The sequence below is a fragment of the Sprattus sprattus genome, assembly GCF_963457725.1.
Source record: "Sprattus sprattus genome assembly, chromosome: 1".
In the NCBI taxonomy this organism is placed as follows: Eukaryota; Metazoa; Chordata; class Actinopteri; order Clupeiformes; family Clupeidae; genus Sprattus; species Sprattus sprattus.
In genome coordinates this window covers 56,971,839-56,992,872 of record NC_137920.1, presented here as the reverse complement: position 1 = coordinate 56,992,872, position 21,034 = coordinate 56,971,839, and the positions used below count along the sequence as shown (strand labels likewise).

At 41.8% G+C, this 21,034-nt stretch overlaps 1 protein-coding gene across 2 annotated transcripts in view; it reads right to left on the bottom strand.

Annotated features, from left to right (window-relative positions):
- Positions 1-21,034, bottom strand: part of tenm2b (teneurin transmembrane protein 2b) — a gene marked incomplete at both ends in the record, with an annotated part of 136,961 nt that overhangs the window by 40,504 nt on the left and 75,423 nt on the right. The window contains 2 exons of one of the 2 annotated variants that reach the window (XM_080848683.1): positions 1,970-2,213; positions 15,408-15,498. In XM_080848683.1, the coding sequence (XP_080704809.1) occupies positions 1,970-2,213; positions 15,408-15,498 (335 nt within the window). Of the gene's footprint in view, positions 1-1,969; positions 2,214-15,407; positions 15,499-21,034 lie in introns of those variants that run through there. The other variant, XM_080848682.1, reaches the window with a different exon arrangement.

Here is a 21,034-nt window from a genome sequence, read left to right as displayed (position 1 = left end):
GTGCCCTTCAGTAAGGGAAAACTGGTCAGGGAGAATTTTTATATTGATGGGGAAGTGTTTTTATATTGATTGTGTAGTGTTTTTATATTGATGGTAATCATGTTTGCACTGTATACCACAATGACAGACAAGTGATGCAAATTCATGGTCGTTAATGCAAGACATCCCTTTGGATGAAACTACAAAACAAGATGGCTGCTCAGTAAAAGACTTCAACAACTAAGGTCTAATGTATAACTCAGGGAAAGATATGCCTCAGCCACTAAGGAACATAATGGCTCAGCTTAATGAAGAACTTTTTTCAGAAAGAGGAAAGACAATTTCACTCAGATTTTCTTCTAAGTATGCGTTGACTTTGTGGAGTCTTTGATGGAGGAACAAACCCACCAATCCTTGAGATAAAACTGCTTTGACCTACTTTTGTCTGCATGCGACATGCCAAGGACTCCTGTTACATAAACATATATACCACTCTAGAATTTGTAATTTTATTTTCCATTTCTATGACTAGTTGTGAATGTTTGTCTCAACAGAGCTGTGACAGGCTGCTGAATTACGCCCTGGTCCAGTTGTGTCAAAACCCTTGGTGAAACATTACTATGTGCTTGCACTTAAGAAGTTCTAAAATTGCAATGGTAAACACCCTGAGGTATTAATGTTGGGAAACGACAAGGCACACAATTTAGCTGATACAGGGCTTCCTGCTGAGCAAAATAATATGAAATGAGGTGTGAGTGCGGTCAAAGCTACAAGCACCAGTAGCGGCCATTAATACCCCTACTGAGAGACCAACTTTGAAGTGGAGGCAGTGGGGAGACCAGTCAGATGTCTTCAGGCACATTGATATGTTTGAAGTGTGTGTGTGTGTGTGTGTGTGTGTGTGTGTGTGTGTGTGTGTGTGTGTGTGTGTGTGTGTGTGTGTGTTTAAGCCACGAGGGCAACATTTATAAGGAAGCCCCCCAGTCCACAGTGCTGACAGAAATACTAAAGCACTTCCCTCATACTGCCATCTAGCCACTCTCCAGAAACAACACAGGCAGCCGCCTGCCCTGTTGTGACAGAGGCACATGTCACACTGACGACGATGCCACATCTGTATGTCAGCACACGTCGCTCCCAGACACACAGCAGCCCCACAGGCAGCACCCCCACACTGCCCCTGTCATCATCACCACCACAAGCTCAAAATACTAAGCCCATGCTTACCACCAACATGGCACAACCTTTTTCAAAACACAAAAATGCCACCCCTCCTTAAAAAAAAAAAAAAAAAAGGAAAAACAGAGTGCTGAGTGGTTTGGCTGTGAAGGTTCTAACAGTGTGTGACAGACACCCAAGCTGGGCAGGGACACCCTGGCGGGGCGTTTGGCACCAGGGTGGCTGAGGTGGAGTGGAGTGGAGTGGGCCATGGCGACGGGCCGCAGCACCGTCTCTGCTCCCGGTGAATAAAACATCTAAGGGTCGCAGTCGTGGCCTCATGAATAGTGCATGGGCAATGTTCAGGGTGTGATTCTGGAACAGGGGGAGGCGACCTCTATCGCAGCAGGAGAATAGTAAGGACAGGCACACCGTGCCAAAAAACGAAAAGGGGGGAGAGAGAATCAGAGAAATTGGGTAAGAAAAGAGACAGAGAGAGAGAGAGAGAGAGAGAGAGGCTGAATGAGAGAGACAGAGAGAGAGCAGAGGGATGGAACACAATTTGGCTTCCGTATCTTTCTGCATTAAGCTAAGAAATGTGGTGGCAAAAGCAATAACACCATATCAAGCGATCTGCAGTGAAGCATACTATTGTTTTGATTTGTGTCAATGGGAATCACTGACACCTGGTTATGTACTCTAATGCGTAATGTCATCCAATCCACCAACTGCACATTTTTGGTTGGCTGCGCCTTGGCTGCGCCTTGGCTGCCGAGTGCAGGCGGCGGCAGTAGCCAGATACGTGAACAGGTGCCCCAGATGTCAGACCCACCGTGTCTCCAGCGGCACATTGCTGTTGAGCGCCCAGCTGTCATGGAGCTGCACCGACTCGGGTGTGGAGGGCCCGTCCCCGGGGGCCGCCGGCTGGTGCTGGTGCTGGTGCTGGTGTGCGTGGCTGGGGTTGCGGCGGCTGCCATGCGTGCTGCGGTTCAAGGAGTTGGCCGAGGACTGGTGGTGGCTGTGAGGCGGCGGGAGGGGCGGACGCAGCGTGGACTGACTGTGATGGCTGGATGAACCTACGAGAGGGAGGGAGAGAGGGAGAGACATACGGGGAGTGAGGTTTACGCACATGGCTAATAACATCGCTAATAGCATCGTTAGGATCACTGCACTGAGAAAGTATAGCAGAGGAAGCACTCCAATGGTACCATACATATTATACTGGTCCACTTAGTGCCATCCTCTTTGTTTTTAACACAAAATCATTGTGCTATTGAACTGCAAAAACACAATTGAAGCTTGAAGAATGCAGATCACCTTGTGAGTTTTGGAAAATGTATGAGGAGGTAAAAAAGGGGTTTTGAAAAATCTATATAAGAAAAAGGAGGACTTTAATATTTCGGTGCATGTTAAGAAAGATGGATTATTTTAAGGGAACTATATATACACTAGTGAGCATTTATCCAAGACACCAAGTATTGTCCATGATATGGTGCACCTGAGAAATATAATTGTGAGGATGATAAATGCCAATTAAATATATTAATAAAGCATCATTAAATTATTTAGTTTTTTAAAACAATCTATCCAAAGCAAAAACATATAATAATGTAATATAATATACAATAATAATTATATAAAAATAATTGACAATTTTCATTGGATCATATGCATTTTTTTCATCATTATTATTGACATGAATTTATTTTTTATTTTTTTTGCCAGCAGATGCATATCTAAGTGTTAATATAGCTGGAAGGAAATAGAAATAGAAATAGGTGCAATTGTTTGAAAAATATATAATTTCCAAGTAAATATAGTATATAAATATGATAAATCATAGTTTTCCAGCACAGACAATAAAATGTGTTCAGATCAATGCATGATCAATACATTTGGATATCAAATGTAATAAATGAATACATCTACTATAATACTAAGTACACTAAAATCCTAAAATACATTTAACAACTGATATTTCATTTCAATAATAATATTTTTACATATGCCTCTCACTCTCACATGTGTTGCTAGGTGCTGTGCTTAACAAGTAGACAATCAGATTCGGTAAAGAACAACAGATAAGACAATATTTACTTTTCAGCTACAGCCAAACAATCAGTGGTCAGCTCTATTCAGTGGCCAGGATGTCTATTCTTTAACTGACAGATTCAATTTTTCACAGTTTATGTTCAATTATTCGCTCTAGCATCAATATGGCAGAGTCTTTTTCTCCTATCCTTGTTTACTCAAGTTCACATATAAAAGAAGGAGGCAAATTTAAGATTCGATTCGCCTGCATTGATCATAATGCATGTGAAAAACACCATTAGCTCAAAGTTGGATGAGCTTCAATTAAAATTCATCCAGCGACATTTTCTTCTCGCTTGGGAGACACAAACCCCCTCAGATGATTCAAAGGCCTCATGTCTTCAGAGAGAAACCCAGCTCAAAGATGAAAGCGGGATTGAGGCCCAGAACAGATCTGCCACGGCTCCAGGTCCAGCCTGTGTAATCTCTCACTCCACACTGTGTCCGAACAGCAAAAATAGGCCTGCCACAAAAGCCTGACTGCACACAAAGACCGGAGGCTGAGAACTCTTCAGGAATATCAGCGGCCAACAATGGTTTCGGGGAGCCACGGATTATGCTATGTGACATGTCCATCAAAGCATTCCCTCTTCCTTCGCAAACTGCAATCCAACCAAACTCTGCACAAAAGGCGTTGCTGGGCCTCGCCGTTTAATGTGCTTTGATAACCTTGGCGAGGCACAGATCCAAGGCTTCGGCTTTTGTTTTTCCTCCGAGACCCACGGTTCAAACAAGAATTGAAGCGACAGCCATAGACTGCTATTAACTGGCCTGTGAATGGGCATGTGATGTGGGGGGGTTGGGGTGGGGGTGGACACATCTAATGGTCTGTAAGGAGATTGCTTCTGCCAGGATCCGCTGCTTTAACACGGGCAAAAACCACACACTCATGCTGGGGACCCCGGTGAGTGAAGCCACCGAATGGGGCCAAAACAAAGACCCTCTCCTCATGGGAGAACTACAAACTACACGGCTGATCAGATCCAGGAGAGGCAATGTCGCTACAGTAATGCTCAGATTACAGCTGTATACCACAGGCATGGATTTTATTAGGCTACTGTATTATGTGGAATGGCTCCGACACACACAGAGGCCCCATTCCACTGTGAAAATGCACAGATCCCTGAGGGCTGCGGTGAAAGGGCTGACCACTCATGGTGTTATGGAAGCCACTAATTGAGGCTTTATCTTTAGGGGTCTGTGTTGAGGTGCTGGAGATGATGATGGGGAGAGGGGGTGGTGCGTTCCATGCTGTAATACTGAAGCCAATGAGATCATGGGTGCGCCGGTGGAGGATAATATTGTGACAGAGCGACAAAATCCAAAATGGATGTCACAGTCCACAGTGGTATAGCTGTAGTACTCAACTATAATCACATAAAACTGATAAGCACACATGCATATGTACATGCACATATACTGAAATAAACAGTTTGTACCTAAGATATACAAATTTACAGATGGATACACACCCACACACACACACACACACACACACCCCCCCCAGAACCATGCAATGGCCTCATTGCCTGCCTTTCTACTGCATCTGTTCACATGAGACAGACCGCTTTTTATGTATTTCTCTGAGTCAATGCACAAATCTACTCAATATTCCATAGAAATTAAGAGTTTCTTTTTCACAACGAATGCTGTGCGCAACTGTACTTTTGTAGCAATCCATTCATTCAAACTTGGTTATGACGTTTGTCATGTAATTTCAATTTACCCCCCTCACCCCCCACAGTGCTAAGCAAGTCTCGACTGATGATGGATTCTGTCTAATAACAAATCCTTCATGTGCAGATGTGTGATCTGTTGTTGTATTCCAGAACAGCCGAGTTCACGAGTGTGTGTCGTAAGATTGCCATGCTTTCAGTCCGCGATTTATGGGGATGTGAAACAGCTGTGAAGTCATTCCATCCCTTCAGCTGACACTCATTTCTCTATGCAATCCTCAATGCCGCGCCGGCTTTCAAAATGTGTTTTTATCCCAAAGCTTTCCGTTCCCCACCATTTAACAGTGTTTATGAATAATTGAGTCTTGATCCAGTGAGGAAACCTGTGTGGCAGACAAAACAGAGACTGTGGCAGCTTTTGAGAGGCCTATTTTTGTGTCTGACACATCTTCCCGGTTCCTGTTTCTCATCACATTCTGCTACAAGAATCGGTGTTTGGTTCGGCAATTTGGATTTTGATTAAAGAATTGTCGATCTCCGGTTCAGAGAGCGAGGAGCAGAAGAAAAGATCAGTACGTCGCGAGAGCATAGTTCACGTAGCGAAAAATAACACCGCGTACTACATATAAAAAAGAAGTCAAGTATTATTTTTAAAATGGGAAACCCAGAACATATAAGCAGTTTTGTAATTCGTTTTTTCCATATGGACATTTTTTTGACCCAAAGGTTCCAAAGTTACAGAGAGAAAAATAAATACAAAAAAAATAATACTTAAATCCTGCACAGGAATAAAGCGTCTGGGTGAAATTACAGTGGAGAGGCTGCGTGGAGCAGAGTGGAAGAGGAGCGCAGGAGCTTGGCTGGGTGGGATGCTGCCGGTGGTGCATGGCAATGGTGAAATTACTGCGGCAAGGGATGACAAGGATTAAAATAAATTGCCCAACGTGAGCAGGGGGAACCTTGGAAAAACAATACCAGTAAAAGCATAAATGTCAATTTGGAATGATGAAGGACTCAATCTGTATGTAGCAGGGGAGGCCCTTAGATACTCTCAGGTAATAGAAAAAGCGATTTTTACTGTGACTAAGCCTCCTTAAAATATAAATGAGATGGTGTGATTGGTGAAATGTCTTTCAGTTTCTTTCACGTTTATTCACTCCTTTTCATAAACAGAGCTGAATATGTCCTCCTGGATAGACGGGATTACCCGCCATCTTACTGGACTCTCTTGTCATAGTGTTTCCTGTCTTTCATCAGAGGGGTCACACACTGCAGTTTTCAAAATACTAAAATATCGCAAATATAGTTTCACCAAATTAAGTGACAAACAAAAAAACTCAACAACAACTTTAGATTTACTTTTAATTTACCTTCCATTGTTACGGTCTCTGGGCACAAAAGTCTATTCGCCAATTTCTTTGTTCGATTTGCTGTATTTTGTCATAATACCAAGAAAAGCTATTCACGAAATGAATACAAATTTGCAAGGCAAATCACAAAAGCTAATAAACACAAATAGTATCTGGCGTACTGCATACTGCAGCACTCTCAAATGTTAAATAGGCAGCCCTGCCAAGAACACAGATAAGTATAGGGTGTGATTTTCACACAGAATTGAATGTGGTCAGTTTCTCTCACTGTGGTTTATACTACTACATTTTGTATTGCTTTTTGCCTTAAAAGCAATACTTATGTTAGCTTTTAGCATTTTTAATCTATCTTATAAGCGTGTTCTATGTTTTCTGAAAGACAATGATTAGATGTTTAGTAGAGGCTTCACTGGATCAGGTACTCTGAATATGAATGAAATATAAGCCTTGAAAAAAATTCACACAAAAAACAACAACTTAAAACTAGATATCAAGGTAGCTTTTGATGCTAGTAAATGTCATTTTAGGCTAGTTTATGTTGTGATGGAACCTAACCCATCTTAACCCTTGTCCTCTCTTTACAGCATCTCACTTTGAAAACTGTGTGGGTGTGCTTGATGTTTATGCCTACGCCGTTTATTATTATTATTATTATTATTATTATTATTATTATAAGTGTGGTGTAGTGTTCTGCTCTTACATCTATTTAGTGCATTGTCAGATGCTTCATCTTTTTGTGCGTCAAATAAAGCTTTTCTTTTATATGTACGTAGACGGCAATGTGAGTTATTGGCATCAAGCACATTATAGTTCTACTCCTGTGGGGTTCCGATGTGCAATTTAGACACCAGCATCAAATCTAATTCTGTGGTTCTGCCAGTTACCCTTTTTGGATTTTCAAACAAGACTAATTGGCTCACTGACCCTGATGGCATTAACTTTTGAGTGATGAGGTAAACGTTTTGGTGTCTTTAGGAAACTATTTATTTTGGATACACACTGACCCTTCTTTTATCAGACACTAGCCAATTGAATGACAAGATGACTGCATTATTTGCAGTACTGGTACCAATTAAAGAATTTTATTTTAGAGCACTGATTTACTACAGATTTGCAGTTCACCTGACATCAGCCGGGATGTCAAAGCTGGCGTACTATGACTAAGTCATATTATTTTGATCCTCCGTATAACCTGTTGGAAAAAAACATACATTAGCTTTGTATCCATTTTGCAGGAGAGATTTGGAGCGAATCAGGGCCAAAGTGCACACTACCCACCATGGCTCAGTGTGGAAAGTGAGGAAATCTAGATCATGCAGCACTCTGTTCTTCCAGTGAAGAAGCTGTGTCTATTGTCAATTATTAGGACTTGCAGTGGGGGACTGGGTGTGGTAAAAAGGCATATAGTCAATGCTGCTAACCCCCCCCCCCCCCCCCCCCCCCTCGCGCTGTCCCCTTGATCAGTCTCCCTTCATCTGTGAGGCTGAATTAAAAACAAGAGATCGCAGCGCTTACTGTGGCAATGAAAAATAAACAGTGAAAGTGGGAAGACACGAGGCAAAGACTGGCGGACAATACTCTCTGCCTCGTCCACTCAGCCCAGCTCATTAGACCACTGTCTCCCCAATGCCCAAGTCTTAGACAAAACCCAGTAAACTTACACCCTGAAACGCCAGAGCGTGAACTAGATAAAAGTCATTACGTCTGTGGCATCTGCATTGCTTATTTAAATGCTAAGACAGCACAAAGGAAAATGCTTTTGTTCCAAAGACACACAGAGATATATGGGGGTGATCATTCAAAGACTTTACACAAACCCCTGGTGATTTCCATGTTAGGATATTTTTTTTCCAACGAGACAAGATACCAGAAATAGTTAGTAGGGGGGAAAAACAACGCATGAATAATGCATCGGCTGTATTAGTGTGCTAAGAGCCAAGCTCTTTCCAGGAGCACTGAAGCTATTGCTGCTCAGATGCAGTTCTTCACACATGCATACACACACACACTCTCACATACACACACACACAAACACACACACACACACACACACACACACACACACACACACACACAGGGGCAGACTAAAGAGGAAGAGAGAGAGAGGAAGAGTGTGAGAGAGAGACAGCGAGAGAGGAAGAGTGCGAGAGAAAGAGAGAGAGGGAGAAAGAGAGAGAATTCAAAAGAGGGGAATAGTAGGAGGAAGACAGAAGAAAGGAGAGGTGGGGGGAGAATAGGCCCCACAGACACACATGAGGAGCACCATGGCAGAGACACCCCATCCCTTTCAATGACACCTCTGAGACTCTGGGCAGGAGGAAGGGAGACGGCACACGTATGTATATGCCGCCTGCTACCAAGAGCCGCGCAGTACAGAGCCAGAGAAAGAGAGAGAGATTGAGAGAAAGAGAGGGAGGCGAGTGCCATGGGCACATACCAATCACACCCTAGCACCACCGTCAGCAGGATGGCAAACAGAGATGGTGGAGGCAGGGCGGAGCAGCAGTGCCGTGAAGGGAATGGCTGAGTCCCTAGCTTCGCTCTGGGACACCACGCGCTTAACTACAAGTAATGAATATGGTATAGAATATAGCATCAATTCATATCTTGGACAAAGCCAAACGTTTTCAAATAAAACTTTTGACTTCGATAACTAACATAGAAGCGAGCAGTGAGTAATACTAACAAACAGAGACTGTCAGGATTTACATCTGGCATTATACGAGTGGTTTCTGTTTTTAATGTTTTTATGTTTGTAATGTTTTTATTAATGCATATATCATTCTAAGTAGCATACTGCAATATTTGTTATCTACAATGTCATTTTACCCCCTGATACTTACACAATACATGGACTTAAATGGAATTTTCCGGTGAAACAAAATATATAATATCACAACTGGTCACTGTTGGCAACAGCATGTTGGATATTCCCTATTTTATACATGGATGGGTGCAATGAATTATTTAAAGTCTAGTGTCTGGGTTTTTGGCATGTGGAAACAGTCTGGGAATACCATTATACCTAAAGAGAGAACAGCCTATAGTTTCCTGAATCTATTACAGCTGACTTTAAAATAATTAATTCTAAAGAGCAACACTAATGGCACAGTTTTTACAGTATTTGCAATGGCATTTAAACATTACAAAAGCTCAGTTGGAAATGTAAAATAGGTTAGATAAACACTCTTATTGTGAATATGTGGTATATGTGATACTTAAGAATACAATTAGTGCACTGGAACTCCATGAAGATAAAGTGGACGTAGCTCCCAGAAAAGAACAGAGAAATATCACAATATTACAATATGTACATTATATCTATAGAAATATGTACTCATTTATCATAATTATAGGACGAGATTAGGTTGCTGAATGTATAATAAACCCTGCAAATAAAAATATGCAAAAGACTGCATGTATTAAGAATTCAAAAAAATAAATCACATACCTACCACCTTGTTACTATTTTGTATATGTTAGTCTTTAAGATGTTTTCCCCGATAAATGTATATGTATAAAAAAAAGATGAAACACGGATAAATAAAACATCAAACACTGACCACTGATTGTGTTTTTTTTAACCATAAAGTACATTTTAATATTTTATTCTAGTTCGTCTGTAATATAATAATAATATAATGATATATATATATATATATATATATATATATATATATATATATATATATATATATAAACAGAATTATGGAGTTTCATCTAATGTTGTATCAAAGAAATATCAAAAAGATATGAGTGGCTTATTGCCCCAGAATGAATAAATATAAAACCTCAAATGTAAATATGTTTTAAACTCACTGCAAGACTGCAAGATTAAAAAAAAACAAAAATAGTACTGTCAATCAATTTTTAAAAAAAAAACTACGAAATGCACAATTTGCTGTGATTAATTGCGATTAATCGTTTTTTTCTTCTTAAGACTGGAGCTTTTAATAATTGATATTTAAAGGTAAAATCACAGAGTTCAAGTAGAACCAACACAAAGGAATTGAAAAACTATGGTTCAATAGCATCTTTTCAACTTTGAACACAGAGTCTGTCCTGTGAACTACTGATCTCCAATAAAACCATCAAGGCCATCAAAATGGACTGGCTTGAAAGGCGTATTTGTTCTATGTGTAGCATGTAAAGTGTGAAGGGAATTGTATTATGGAACAGGGATTGACTAGGAGAAGTAGAAAAGAACAGCGACAGACTTTTAGCGAGGGAGATACTTATCTATCTATCTAGTACGTATCTAAGGACAAGTTCAGCAGGTCGGTAGTTAGAACGTGGTTTGGAGCCTGTTGGTTTAGTTGAACGTTGAACCTCTCAATGAACTGATTTCAACTAAGCTTTGCGTCAGGTGTACGTGGGATGCACCCAGATATTTTAACAGAAATAATAACAAAACCCATGCATCTGCCTTAATTGTGTTATTTTTTTTAAATGTGATAAATGTTTCAAATTAATTGCAAAAATAACTTCATTCATTTTGACAGCATTAAAAAAATATTATATATACATGTCATATTCAGAGAATATAAACATGCAGATAATGCATGGTATACTGAATATAATGGTTTACTAATGGTTTTACATCTGTAATAACTGTGATGGACTGTAATACAATGCTGTTATTAGCACTGATAGTGACTGCATGCTTCTGAGTGTACTGAATAAATCATATCCATGGGGGAATGATGCAATATGCAATAAGAATGAGAATGCAGGAGGTTGTACGAATTACACAGAAACAAGTCATGCTTATTATGTGTCAGAAATATAGGTGCACGGTGGAATTGGCAGAAACACTTCTCACAGTCTCTTTCCCTCCCTCACAGACACACACACACACACAAACAAACACACACACTCTCTCTCTTTCTCTCTCTTACACACACACACAGACACACACACACTCACACTCACTCTCACACATACACTCAAAACAGTATCAATAAAAAAATCTATTCTGTGTGTAGATATGTATCTTTTTAATAAAATAAAATTACCTTCTATCTATATACTGAGCATAAAAATGTATAATCACTTCCTTAAGACAACCTGCCATATTCAATATCGATGAACTTCCAGTACCTTGAATTAAACACCAACCTGAAGGGTATAGAAATGGAAAAACAGGTAAAAAAAACCCCCGCCAAAATTTGGTCTAATAATATCTTACAGTTCAAGGTCCAGGCAAGGAAAAACTCATATTTTCATTTAAATGACTTGATCTTCCTGACCCCAATTCTCTGAGGCTGTGGCACCGTGCCGAATAAAACCTCATCCGTCTGGCCTCCCAGCTCCAATGGACTTCACCACAGACAGAGTGTGATGGAGGAGAATCCACTCTTCCTGGCATTTTAGACAGTAAGGTGTCTCTCTGGTCCATTCACATTAGATAACATATGGCCCTTCTCACAATAGACCATGGCCTTTCAACATCAAAGCTGTTCAGGCTCAGAGTTGGATTAAAGGAAGGATAACCTTGGTTTTAGATAAAACATGCAAAAACCATCTCAGCGGCAGAGAATAATCTACAAGCAACCCTTAAATGTGAGACTTCGATGGAGGGAGGCACATCAGGTTTTCACCGATACAATAGGCTACTTTGAATGGAAAGTTTTTCAAAAATATATCTGCCAAAAAAATATGTGATGAAGTGGAAATATATAATTTGGTTCCTCATAAAGATGTAGCATCTAACTGTTATTTCAACCACACCTTTTAAAAATTCTGTAGTAATGCTACTAACACTAATGCATGATTGGCAAACATTGCAAACATCATAAATAAGGTGATTAACCTATACATCAATAAGCTCTCTGAATATTTATTTCTTTATTTAAATGTAATTGCTGATTTAAAAAAAACTAACATATTTATGGTTGTCATTTTAAGATATGAGCATGTGCACCAACAGTTCTGCCAGTACATATGATCTATACATGAGGAACAGGTGGCCTCCTTTCTACGTCTCTTTGTGATTTTGGCATAATCATCCCAATTAGCTGTTCACTGCTTTCTCCATCCTCCATTCTTTCATCTCGAGTTTAAAATAGACACAATCACACAAAACCATTTACAGGGAGAGCTGGGGGAAAGACAGAAAGAAGGAAAGACAGACAGAAAGAGCCATGGTATGATTAAAAATGTTCAAATATCCGTAGAAATTCGCAGAAATTTAAGATTGTTGTGTTGACTCAGCAACAGGCTATCAATAATTTAGTATTAACACTCCCTGGCATCTGTATCTCACTGGTGTTTCAGAGTTAGGAAAAAAAATATTCTCAGCCTAGAGTCTAGGTATGATTCAAAACAGAAGTGATCAAAGAAAAAACACAATTTTGAATCTATATTTAAAGAAGCCAAATTCCACTTGACTACCCCATTTCAAGTGAAGAAAAACTAAACGTAAAATACTTTAAGCCCCTTAAAGCTGCAAAGGGCTATGCTCAAATTCAGTCTCACTCTAAGTGTTGGGCTGTTTTTCTGACATCTGAGTTCAAGAGGTTTTTTACTCCAATTCATAAAAGTGGAGACAAATTGGACCCTTATCATATCTGTGTGAGGAGTTACCTGAGGAGTGCATTTAGTAGCATTTTAGATTACCTCCCTCAATGAACAAAAAACAAGCTTTCTCCCACAGCACCGACCACAGGTCATATTTACACCCCTGTCAGACACTTTTGAGGTAGTTTTACTTCTAAAAAACAGTCATCCCAAAGTGCTACCTATGCTTACATTCAGCAAAAACTCAGTAAGAATGTAATTAATCTATTTTTTCATAATTATAGTCATACACTTTTAAAAAACCTATTTCCAGAGGTGCTGAGATGAAAACAAAATATATTATAATCATTTCTGGCCAAGGCTTTTGAGCTCTGAACCTTGTAAACATAGGTCTTGGCTACACATCACTGATTAAAGCATCCAGAAACTTCATGGTGGTTTGACAACTTAAGTGTTTGGAGTGACAATTAGTTTTTTCCAAAACCAGTGACCTACACAATGAATATTGATGAGGTTGGTGTCAATGCACCTGTAATAGTCCCCACTGTCAAAGGTAATGGCCCATCAGTCTGGGATGTCATTGTGGCCCTGTCAGCCCCCCACACACAGTCACTTTGTAATGTCAGTGTGAATTGAAAGAACGGAAGAGGTAATATAGGCCTTTTTACAGTTCATTTTAAACAGTGTTATCCAAATCCAAACATGTAATGGATCAATTTATAATGATTAGAAGATGTAATCACATCGCATTCCTGAAAAAATACAATATGGAACAAATTTAAATAATACAAATTGTCAGTCCATAAAATGGGATTTATTATAACGATGATATATAGAGGCACGTTTTAAACAGAAGTAAGCTCACATTTACAAAACGCATTGCTCTGGTCTGATATTGCTGGATGCAGCATGCAGGCTAGAGTAGCATCTCATACAGTTTTAATAATCATCTGAGTCAACAGAGCAGAAGTAAAAGCAGAGTACTCTGGATGTACAGGCTGTGCATCACTTCAGAGAGAGAGAGAGAGAGAAAAAATGCCTCTAACTTCATCATAGGTATTTCAGTTGCAGAGTTGATAAGCTATCAAACCACATACCTATTTATGGGCTATAACACCATATATATTGTTCACTATACAAACTAGATACCAGAGTATTTGTTTGAATTACTCTCACTAAAAAATCATCCTCAAAATCACTCTCATTGGAATCGTGTGTACGAAATGAGCCGCTGTGATCCCAAAAAGCCGACTGCTAAATGCAGCTAGCATTAATGATCCAGTTTTTACTATTTCATAGGCCTACTAATGCTTAGGTCTACTGATATTTGCTGCGCCGACAGAAATGTTGATAAAGCCTAAATTAATTTGAGTCTACTCAGAATTAAATGATACGATAGGATATTTTTAGAATAATTTTTATAAAAGGGGATACACTGTCATGACAATTAAGAGGGAGAGACAGAGAGAGAGAACGAGATTAAAACAGTTCGCATGTACTCAATGAGTTGCTGTGTCTGATACAGTTGGCTACCGACGGAGATTTTGGCTACGGTTATGGCACCGGAACTATAGTTAGTGCACTATTGCTGCCGAATTAAATTATTAGAATATTACCGGTTCAGAATGTTTTTTTCTGTGCCAATAGTATATCTATTGTTGCCACAGACACATTTTCCGTAGACTTCTTTCCATATGGTTTATTCCCATTCCACAGCATATTAGGGAACATCATGTTTGTGAGTGGAGAGGGTTTGACCATCTGTAGTGGATCCTAGAGTGCGCTAGGTTGACGCGGGGGCAATAAGGCACTGGCTATCAGTGGGCTTGTTTTGTAACCATATGTTACAGCAATTTGAACTGAACATGTATCTAGGCTAACATTTTACGTCCATGTTATGGATTCAGTCTGCTTCTCGAAAAGAACGCTGACCTTGCTGAGTGTCATGTGTCATGTCAAGAGGCAGACAGGCTCAGTAAAAACTTGGATCTATCAACTATGACTTTTATGATGGTACACTGGCAGACTGATGCTGCAGCCCACCAGGACTTGTCCCGGTATGTCCGGTACACCGCTAGTACCTGGTGTACGCCACATGTTTAATCCAGTGAATGTAATTATGAGAGCCCTTTAAGGGTTTATAAGATAGATGTGACATAGGACATTTTAATATAGTTTCTTAACAGATAAGTCTTGAGTAAGTAGAAGACTACATTTAAATTGTATTGCATTACGTAAAATGATTTCAATCATCAGCAATATGGCCAATTTCCATCTTATTCAGAGCAAATTATCAGATGAAAAGAGAGAGAGAGAGAAAGAGTGAGAAAGGCAGACAGTTACAGACAAGTAGAGAGCGAGAGACAAGTAGGACGAGAGAGAGAAAGAGTGAGAAAGATAGACAGTTAGAGACAATAAGAGAAAGAGAAAGACAAGTAGAGAGAGAGAGAGAGAGAGAGAGAGAGAAAGAGACAGAGAAAAGTAAGAAAGATAGACAGTTAGAGACAAGTAGAGAGAGAGAGAGAGAGAGATACAGAGAGAGAGAGAGAGAGAGAGAGAGAGAGAAGAGAGAGAGAGAAGCATGATGAGTCTGGGAGCAGAGATGTACCCTTACCCGCTGCGGGGGGCTGGGAGGAGGAGGGCGCACAGGCCTGCAGCAGGTAGGAGTTTGGGGAGAACTCGTCATCAGCCGGGGGCTCCAGCATGACACGGGAGGAGCTGCCGTCCAGGAGGGGCACCTGGCACTCCCTGAAGGCTGCTGTGGCGGGGTTAGGGGATCCGGAGGGTGGAGGAGGTGCAGGGGGGAGCAGGTTGGAGGGTGGTGTGGGAGGGAGGGGGCGGCCTGAGGAGCACACAAAGAGGAGAGGGGCCACAGGGTTACACAAAGAACAGGGTAGGCCAGGAGCCGAGGGGGTAGGGGGTGGGGGTGGGGGTGCGGTGGGGTGGGAGTTGCTTGGGTGGTGGGGGCACCAGTGTGGATACTACAGCACGCGACGGAGCAGGGAGATGGAGGAGCCACTGCTGTGGAGCCCCAGACTATGACTCAGATGGAGGAGCTGCGGAGGAGGAGGCCCATACATGGGGCTATGGAAAGCAGCACGGAAACTAAGAAGTGTTGCTTGGAGTTTTGCCATGTGAAAAATATTTAAATACATTGATTCAAAAAAATGTAAGAAACATATTAACTCAATCAAAGAATCAAGATCCATGTAATGGACATATACTGTACATTTGAACAAAAAACAATAGAAACTGCAACTTTTACCACAGTTTCTGTTGGACAATATTGTTGTCTTTAAATGTCCAATTTCCTGTATAGTCCTGTTGAATCTTTATCCTCAAAAGTATATGATTTATTGAAAGGGTTTGTTGTAGAAGGCAGGCCTTTGGGTGGGGGGGGGGGGGGGTGGGGGGGCATCAAGGCAGTCATGTTAAGAAATGGGCCATTATACCGAAAAACTGACCAGATAATGTTATGTTTCAGTCGAGAATTTTACATCACAGAAGTGAGGTCATCTGGCTAGATTGTTCCTAAGCAATATTTGGTAAGCGTCTTTGAAACTTTAACCATGTTCTAGGTGTTCATAGACGTAGACTAATTCTGTTTTGGTCTATCGGGACATCTGGTCGTAACATTAACGTTGAAAATGTTCAGAACTAGCTATCAGAACTGCCAGCAGCATGTTCCGGCGTCTTAGGCTATATAAATAAATAAATGACGGCAAATCATCCTGGGCACCAAAGCCAGAGTTGCTGATGAACATGAAATATTCACAAGGAATCAAGGCTAGAAAGAGGGACAAGGACAAACATGGCCATCATGCCACCGGTGAAATTCCTGCCCTGGTAGCAGGACTTCTTAATAGGCTACACTGGATGAGATTCCTCATGCATGTCTCTACCTCACATGCTAACCCCTATAGCTAAAGAACCAGACAACTGCCCTCTAATCTAACAACAGAACAAACCTACCTGTGGCCACAGTTACCAGAGACTATTACTTGGAGGAGAAGACAGACTAGAGAAGCACACAATCCTCTGAAATACAGAAATGCTCTGAATTTCTGAAGCAACCATGTGTGCTTTCATCTGCTGAAAATAAAAAAGAGGGTTGCTTTTACTGGAGGAATGAAATTCTGCTGTAATTATGGGAAATAGTGGAGAGACACTCAGAAAACACTGCATTTTGTTCAAGCACGGGTTGCATAATTACTGGTTATGAAAACAAAGATAAAGCAATGCGAAGGGTGCCCACCCCCAGCCTCACACTGTGGTGGACATGGAAGCAAGTTTGACCCCGGAGACTTTGGAGGTGGCTATAAAGTCTGATCCAATTACAACAGATAGATATGAAGCCTAGCTGTATAGATTAATCAAAGTGTAGACGCCTTGTGGGTTCTTTTAGCACTCGGTGAGGAGTGAAAAGCTTTTCAGACCCTATGTTAAGGGTCTGTAATTCAGCCTCGCTTCTTATGTCCACTGAGAGACATCAAACACTGATCTCTCTTCTTTACTGAAGAGGTAATGTCCCTTTCATTTCACATGAAGTTCAGACAAGTATGGGAGATAAAGGGAGAGGCCACACATCAGGTTAACCACTTTACTATCTTACAGCCCATTTCGGTCGACGCGATGGAGTATAAGGTAAGGCTGTCAGGACCTGAAGCGCTGCTCGAGACTGGAGAGTGACAAATTGTGCAGTGAGACAAGTGATTCATCACTCAACCTCCTCTCCCCTTGGAGTGATCGAACCAAGAGCAACCAGAAGAGACGAGCAGTTAAGCCCAGAAATGTCTCTTCTCTGTTAGCCAATGCTAACAATAAGTGTGACCTTAGCCTAAATATCTGCTCTAAGGGGTTGAGGCTTGGCTCTGTAAAGCGCTTCAATAGCAACTTCAACTTTTACTAGCACTATGTGAATAATTACAATTATTCAACTACCAGGCTGTATCCCCCTCCTCCCCAACAGTGATGCTGCTACCTTGGTCCAGCTCAGACGCTTAACTCCATTTCAGCCATAATCCTCTCTAGTGACTGGTTCTAGAGCCCCCCTCCCCTGCCCACACACTCCCAACTCATTTTTTGCAGTCAGGTTCTCTCATCTGCTCTCATAGCCCTCAGAGTGCAGCCGGTCAGGACTCCTGCCCCTCCCCTCCGCCCCACTGTCTGCTGCCAGGCCTGTCCATACACAGCAGGCCAGCGCGTGACATACAGATTTTTTTTTATCGCAGCGGCATCTGCCAAAATAACGAGCCAAAGCACGAGCGACCGCCGAGATGTGTAGTGTAGACCCTTGCCGGCTTCAGTATAATTCTGGTCTGCCTCGCTGAAGGCAAGGTACACCAGCCTCTGTCTGACAAATCGATGAACCACGGGGGTAATTGCATCATGTCAGCCTTAAAGTTACTCTCATACACTGATATTAAAACCCACTATTCATTGTTGTGGGCTGCATATCTTGTAATACTGCTGTAATCTTTTTCATAAGGTTTTGAGAGAAGGAATTTATTTGCTGAAAAATCGACGGTGATGCTGAGCTGTAACAAGACAGTCAGGCTAAAAAAACACTGAGGCGCTGTCAGGGGCTGGCTTCTGAGAGTCTGGCATGAAATCCTGTCTCCCGGGAGCTCAGTGTTACAGTGCGCTCACCTCCTCTTGGTGTTTTTGCCCCCCACGTTTGTGAGAAGCGAGTTCTTCAAATCCTCTCATTTGCTTCTCAAAGTCCTCTGCTATCTCTCAGTTGGCAACGATAAAATGGCCTCTCACCTCAGTGCTAGAGGGATGCTTTGTCTTGACAGAATACAGAATACATCCCATGATGAAGAGACTCTATTGACAATGCTTTACTGCATGAGACGGTCAACATATTGGTGTTCTTACCGTGAATCACAATGCAATATTACTCGTGGCCTTAACATAGCTCTACCTGTATAAGAGGCTTTGTTCTATTTTCATTTTCATTTTTTCACCACTTATGTAAGCAAAATACAGGAGTGACAAATAAATACTTTTCAAATGGAGTTTTAAAATGCTGTGCTTATGTGTAGTTCTTAATTCCGTTTTCTAATGCTAAAACCTGTCACTGTAATTATAATTGATACACAAATCATTTTTGCCAGGATAAATGTTTCTCCGGCAGTGCAGTGTGCCGTCACATGCAGTTATGCAGTTGTCTGGTTTCAAAACCTGACATGATCCGGGTGCTATTTGATATGACAGCTTGCGCTAATGCAATATGACACCGATGTCAGAGAGATTTGACCTCTGTTCCTTAAAATCTCCTTAGAGGCTGAATGCTCTGAGCTGAGGTCAGGTCCATTTTTTCAGGGAGGCCACAAAAGTTTTTTTCAGACACATGCTCGATTAACACTTTCCACACATAACTTACCCGCACTGTCGAGACGATGAACGACTTTGAGAACATGACGGAGGCCCATGTCACAAAGTGTAAACAATGTCAGCATCTACTTAAGAGTCCCCCAGTGAGATCAACCCCTTAATGTTCCATCTCTGGCATCTCATTCGCTGCGTTGTAGACCGACTGGGATTCGCCGACGCTGTAAACCACCATGACCAACATGGCTGCACTCCAGGACTTACTCCCGCCATCACATGTTGGCTTTTAATAAATGTACGATATAAATTACTTATCACATAACCAGCCATGCCGCTGCCTTTGAAGTCGGCGTGTGGAGGGAGAAAAAAACGCTATTTTTATCTTGTGTCGCAAACGAAACAAAAGTGCCCTACTTTTTCTCCAGCCCCCTCACTGAAAGACTGCCCCCCTTTCCTTCCCTGTCTTTCTTGTATCATACCGTCTGCATGTGTCTGTACGTTTTGAAGACTTATCTGCCTCTGTGAGGTTCAAAGGAGCTGGGAAATCAGATCATGAGCAGAGCGTGAGCATGCAACTACCCCCCCCCCCCCACACACACACACACACACACACATCCCCCGTGACAAGTTTCCATTCCATTTCTTTTCCTGTTTGAATAAAACTCCAACCAGAGAGTGTTCTTTCTCTTTCTCTCCTCTCTTCCTGTTGACTTTGTGGAGGGGGGCGTCTCCTTCTCCACTCTACAACAGTGTTTTCCAGATGCTACCATCAAGAAGCCCTCATCATCCAAAAGGAGGATTAGAAAAATTGTAACTGTTGCCTTTGAAGTGGGAGATAGATTTGGTCACAGACACACCACATTGATGCCTTTTTTTGAAGCAGGTCTCAGCGGTAATGACTTCTGAGTCACTGGCCTCTGATGGTACACTTATCACATGATTACACACTATCTTAATGAATTTAGTGCAGTGAAACCGGGTGCTCGCTCTAAATTCACCACACGAAATACGAGACAGATGAATCACGCTTTCATCATCTTCTCCCCTGGTACAGATGATGGTCTAGGTATACAAACAAACACATATGCATGGTATTACACACTTACTTACTCACTCACACACACATCACACACACAGACAAACACACACACACACACACGCACACACTTACAAAGAAGCACACACACACACATACACACACACATTTACAAAGAAGCACACACACACACACACACACACACACACACACACACACACATTTACAAAGAAGCACACACACACACACACACACTCACACAAACACACAGTCATTTTGTGGCCTACTAATGAATTATTAAAAATAAACCCATGCTGTCCGGTGTAATAAATGTAAGCAAGGCTGAGTTATGCGGCTGCGAGGCACATGCCAGTCCCACTCCACACATCTGGCAGTCGTGGCAACCGGAGTCTGGAGGGCAGAAGCTCCTGCCATCTCTGGTCATAATGAACGCCCAGCCCTAGCAGGTACACACACACAGCGGAGTCCGATGGCACGATGGCACTCAGGGTACAATGGGGCACGGCTGGCCCAGGCCACAGCCTCAGCTGCAGGGGGCAAGGGTGATTGGCTCATACCCACAGCACTGAGGCAAGAGCAGCGTGGCTTTGCATCATCGGCGCCCCAGGGAGGAGAGAGGCTGCTGTGACTCGGCGCAGCTCCCCCTACAGGGACTCAGAGCCAGCCGGAGCCTTCCTCAGCCCAGCGCACTGATGCAACACTCATACCAATAAACACTCTGCTGCCCAAAGAGGGATCTTTGTTTTACACACACACACTCACACACACACACACACACACACACACACACACACACACACACATTTATGGGTAGAAACATTTAATCCTTAAACGTTAAGGCAAAAATA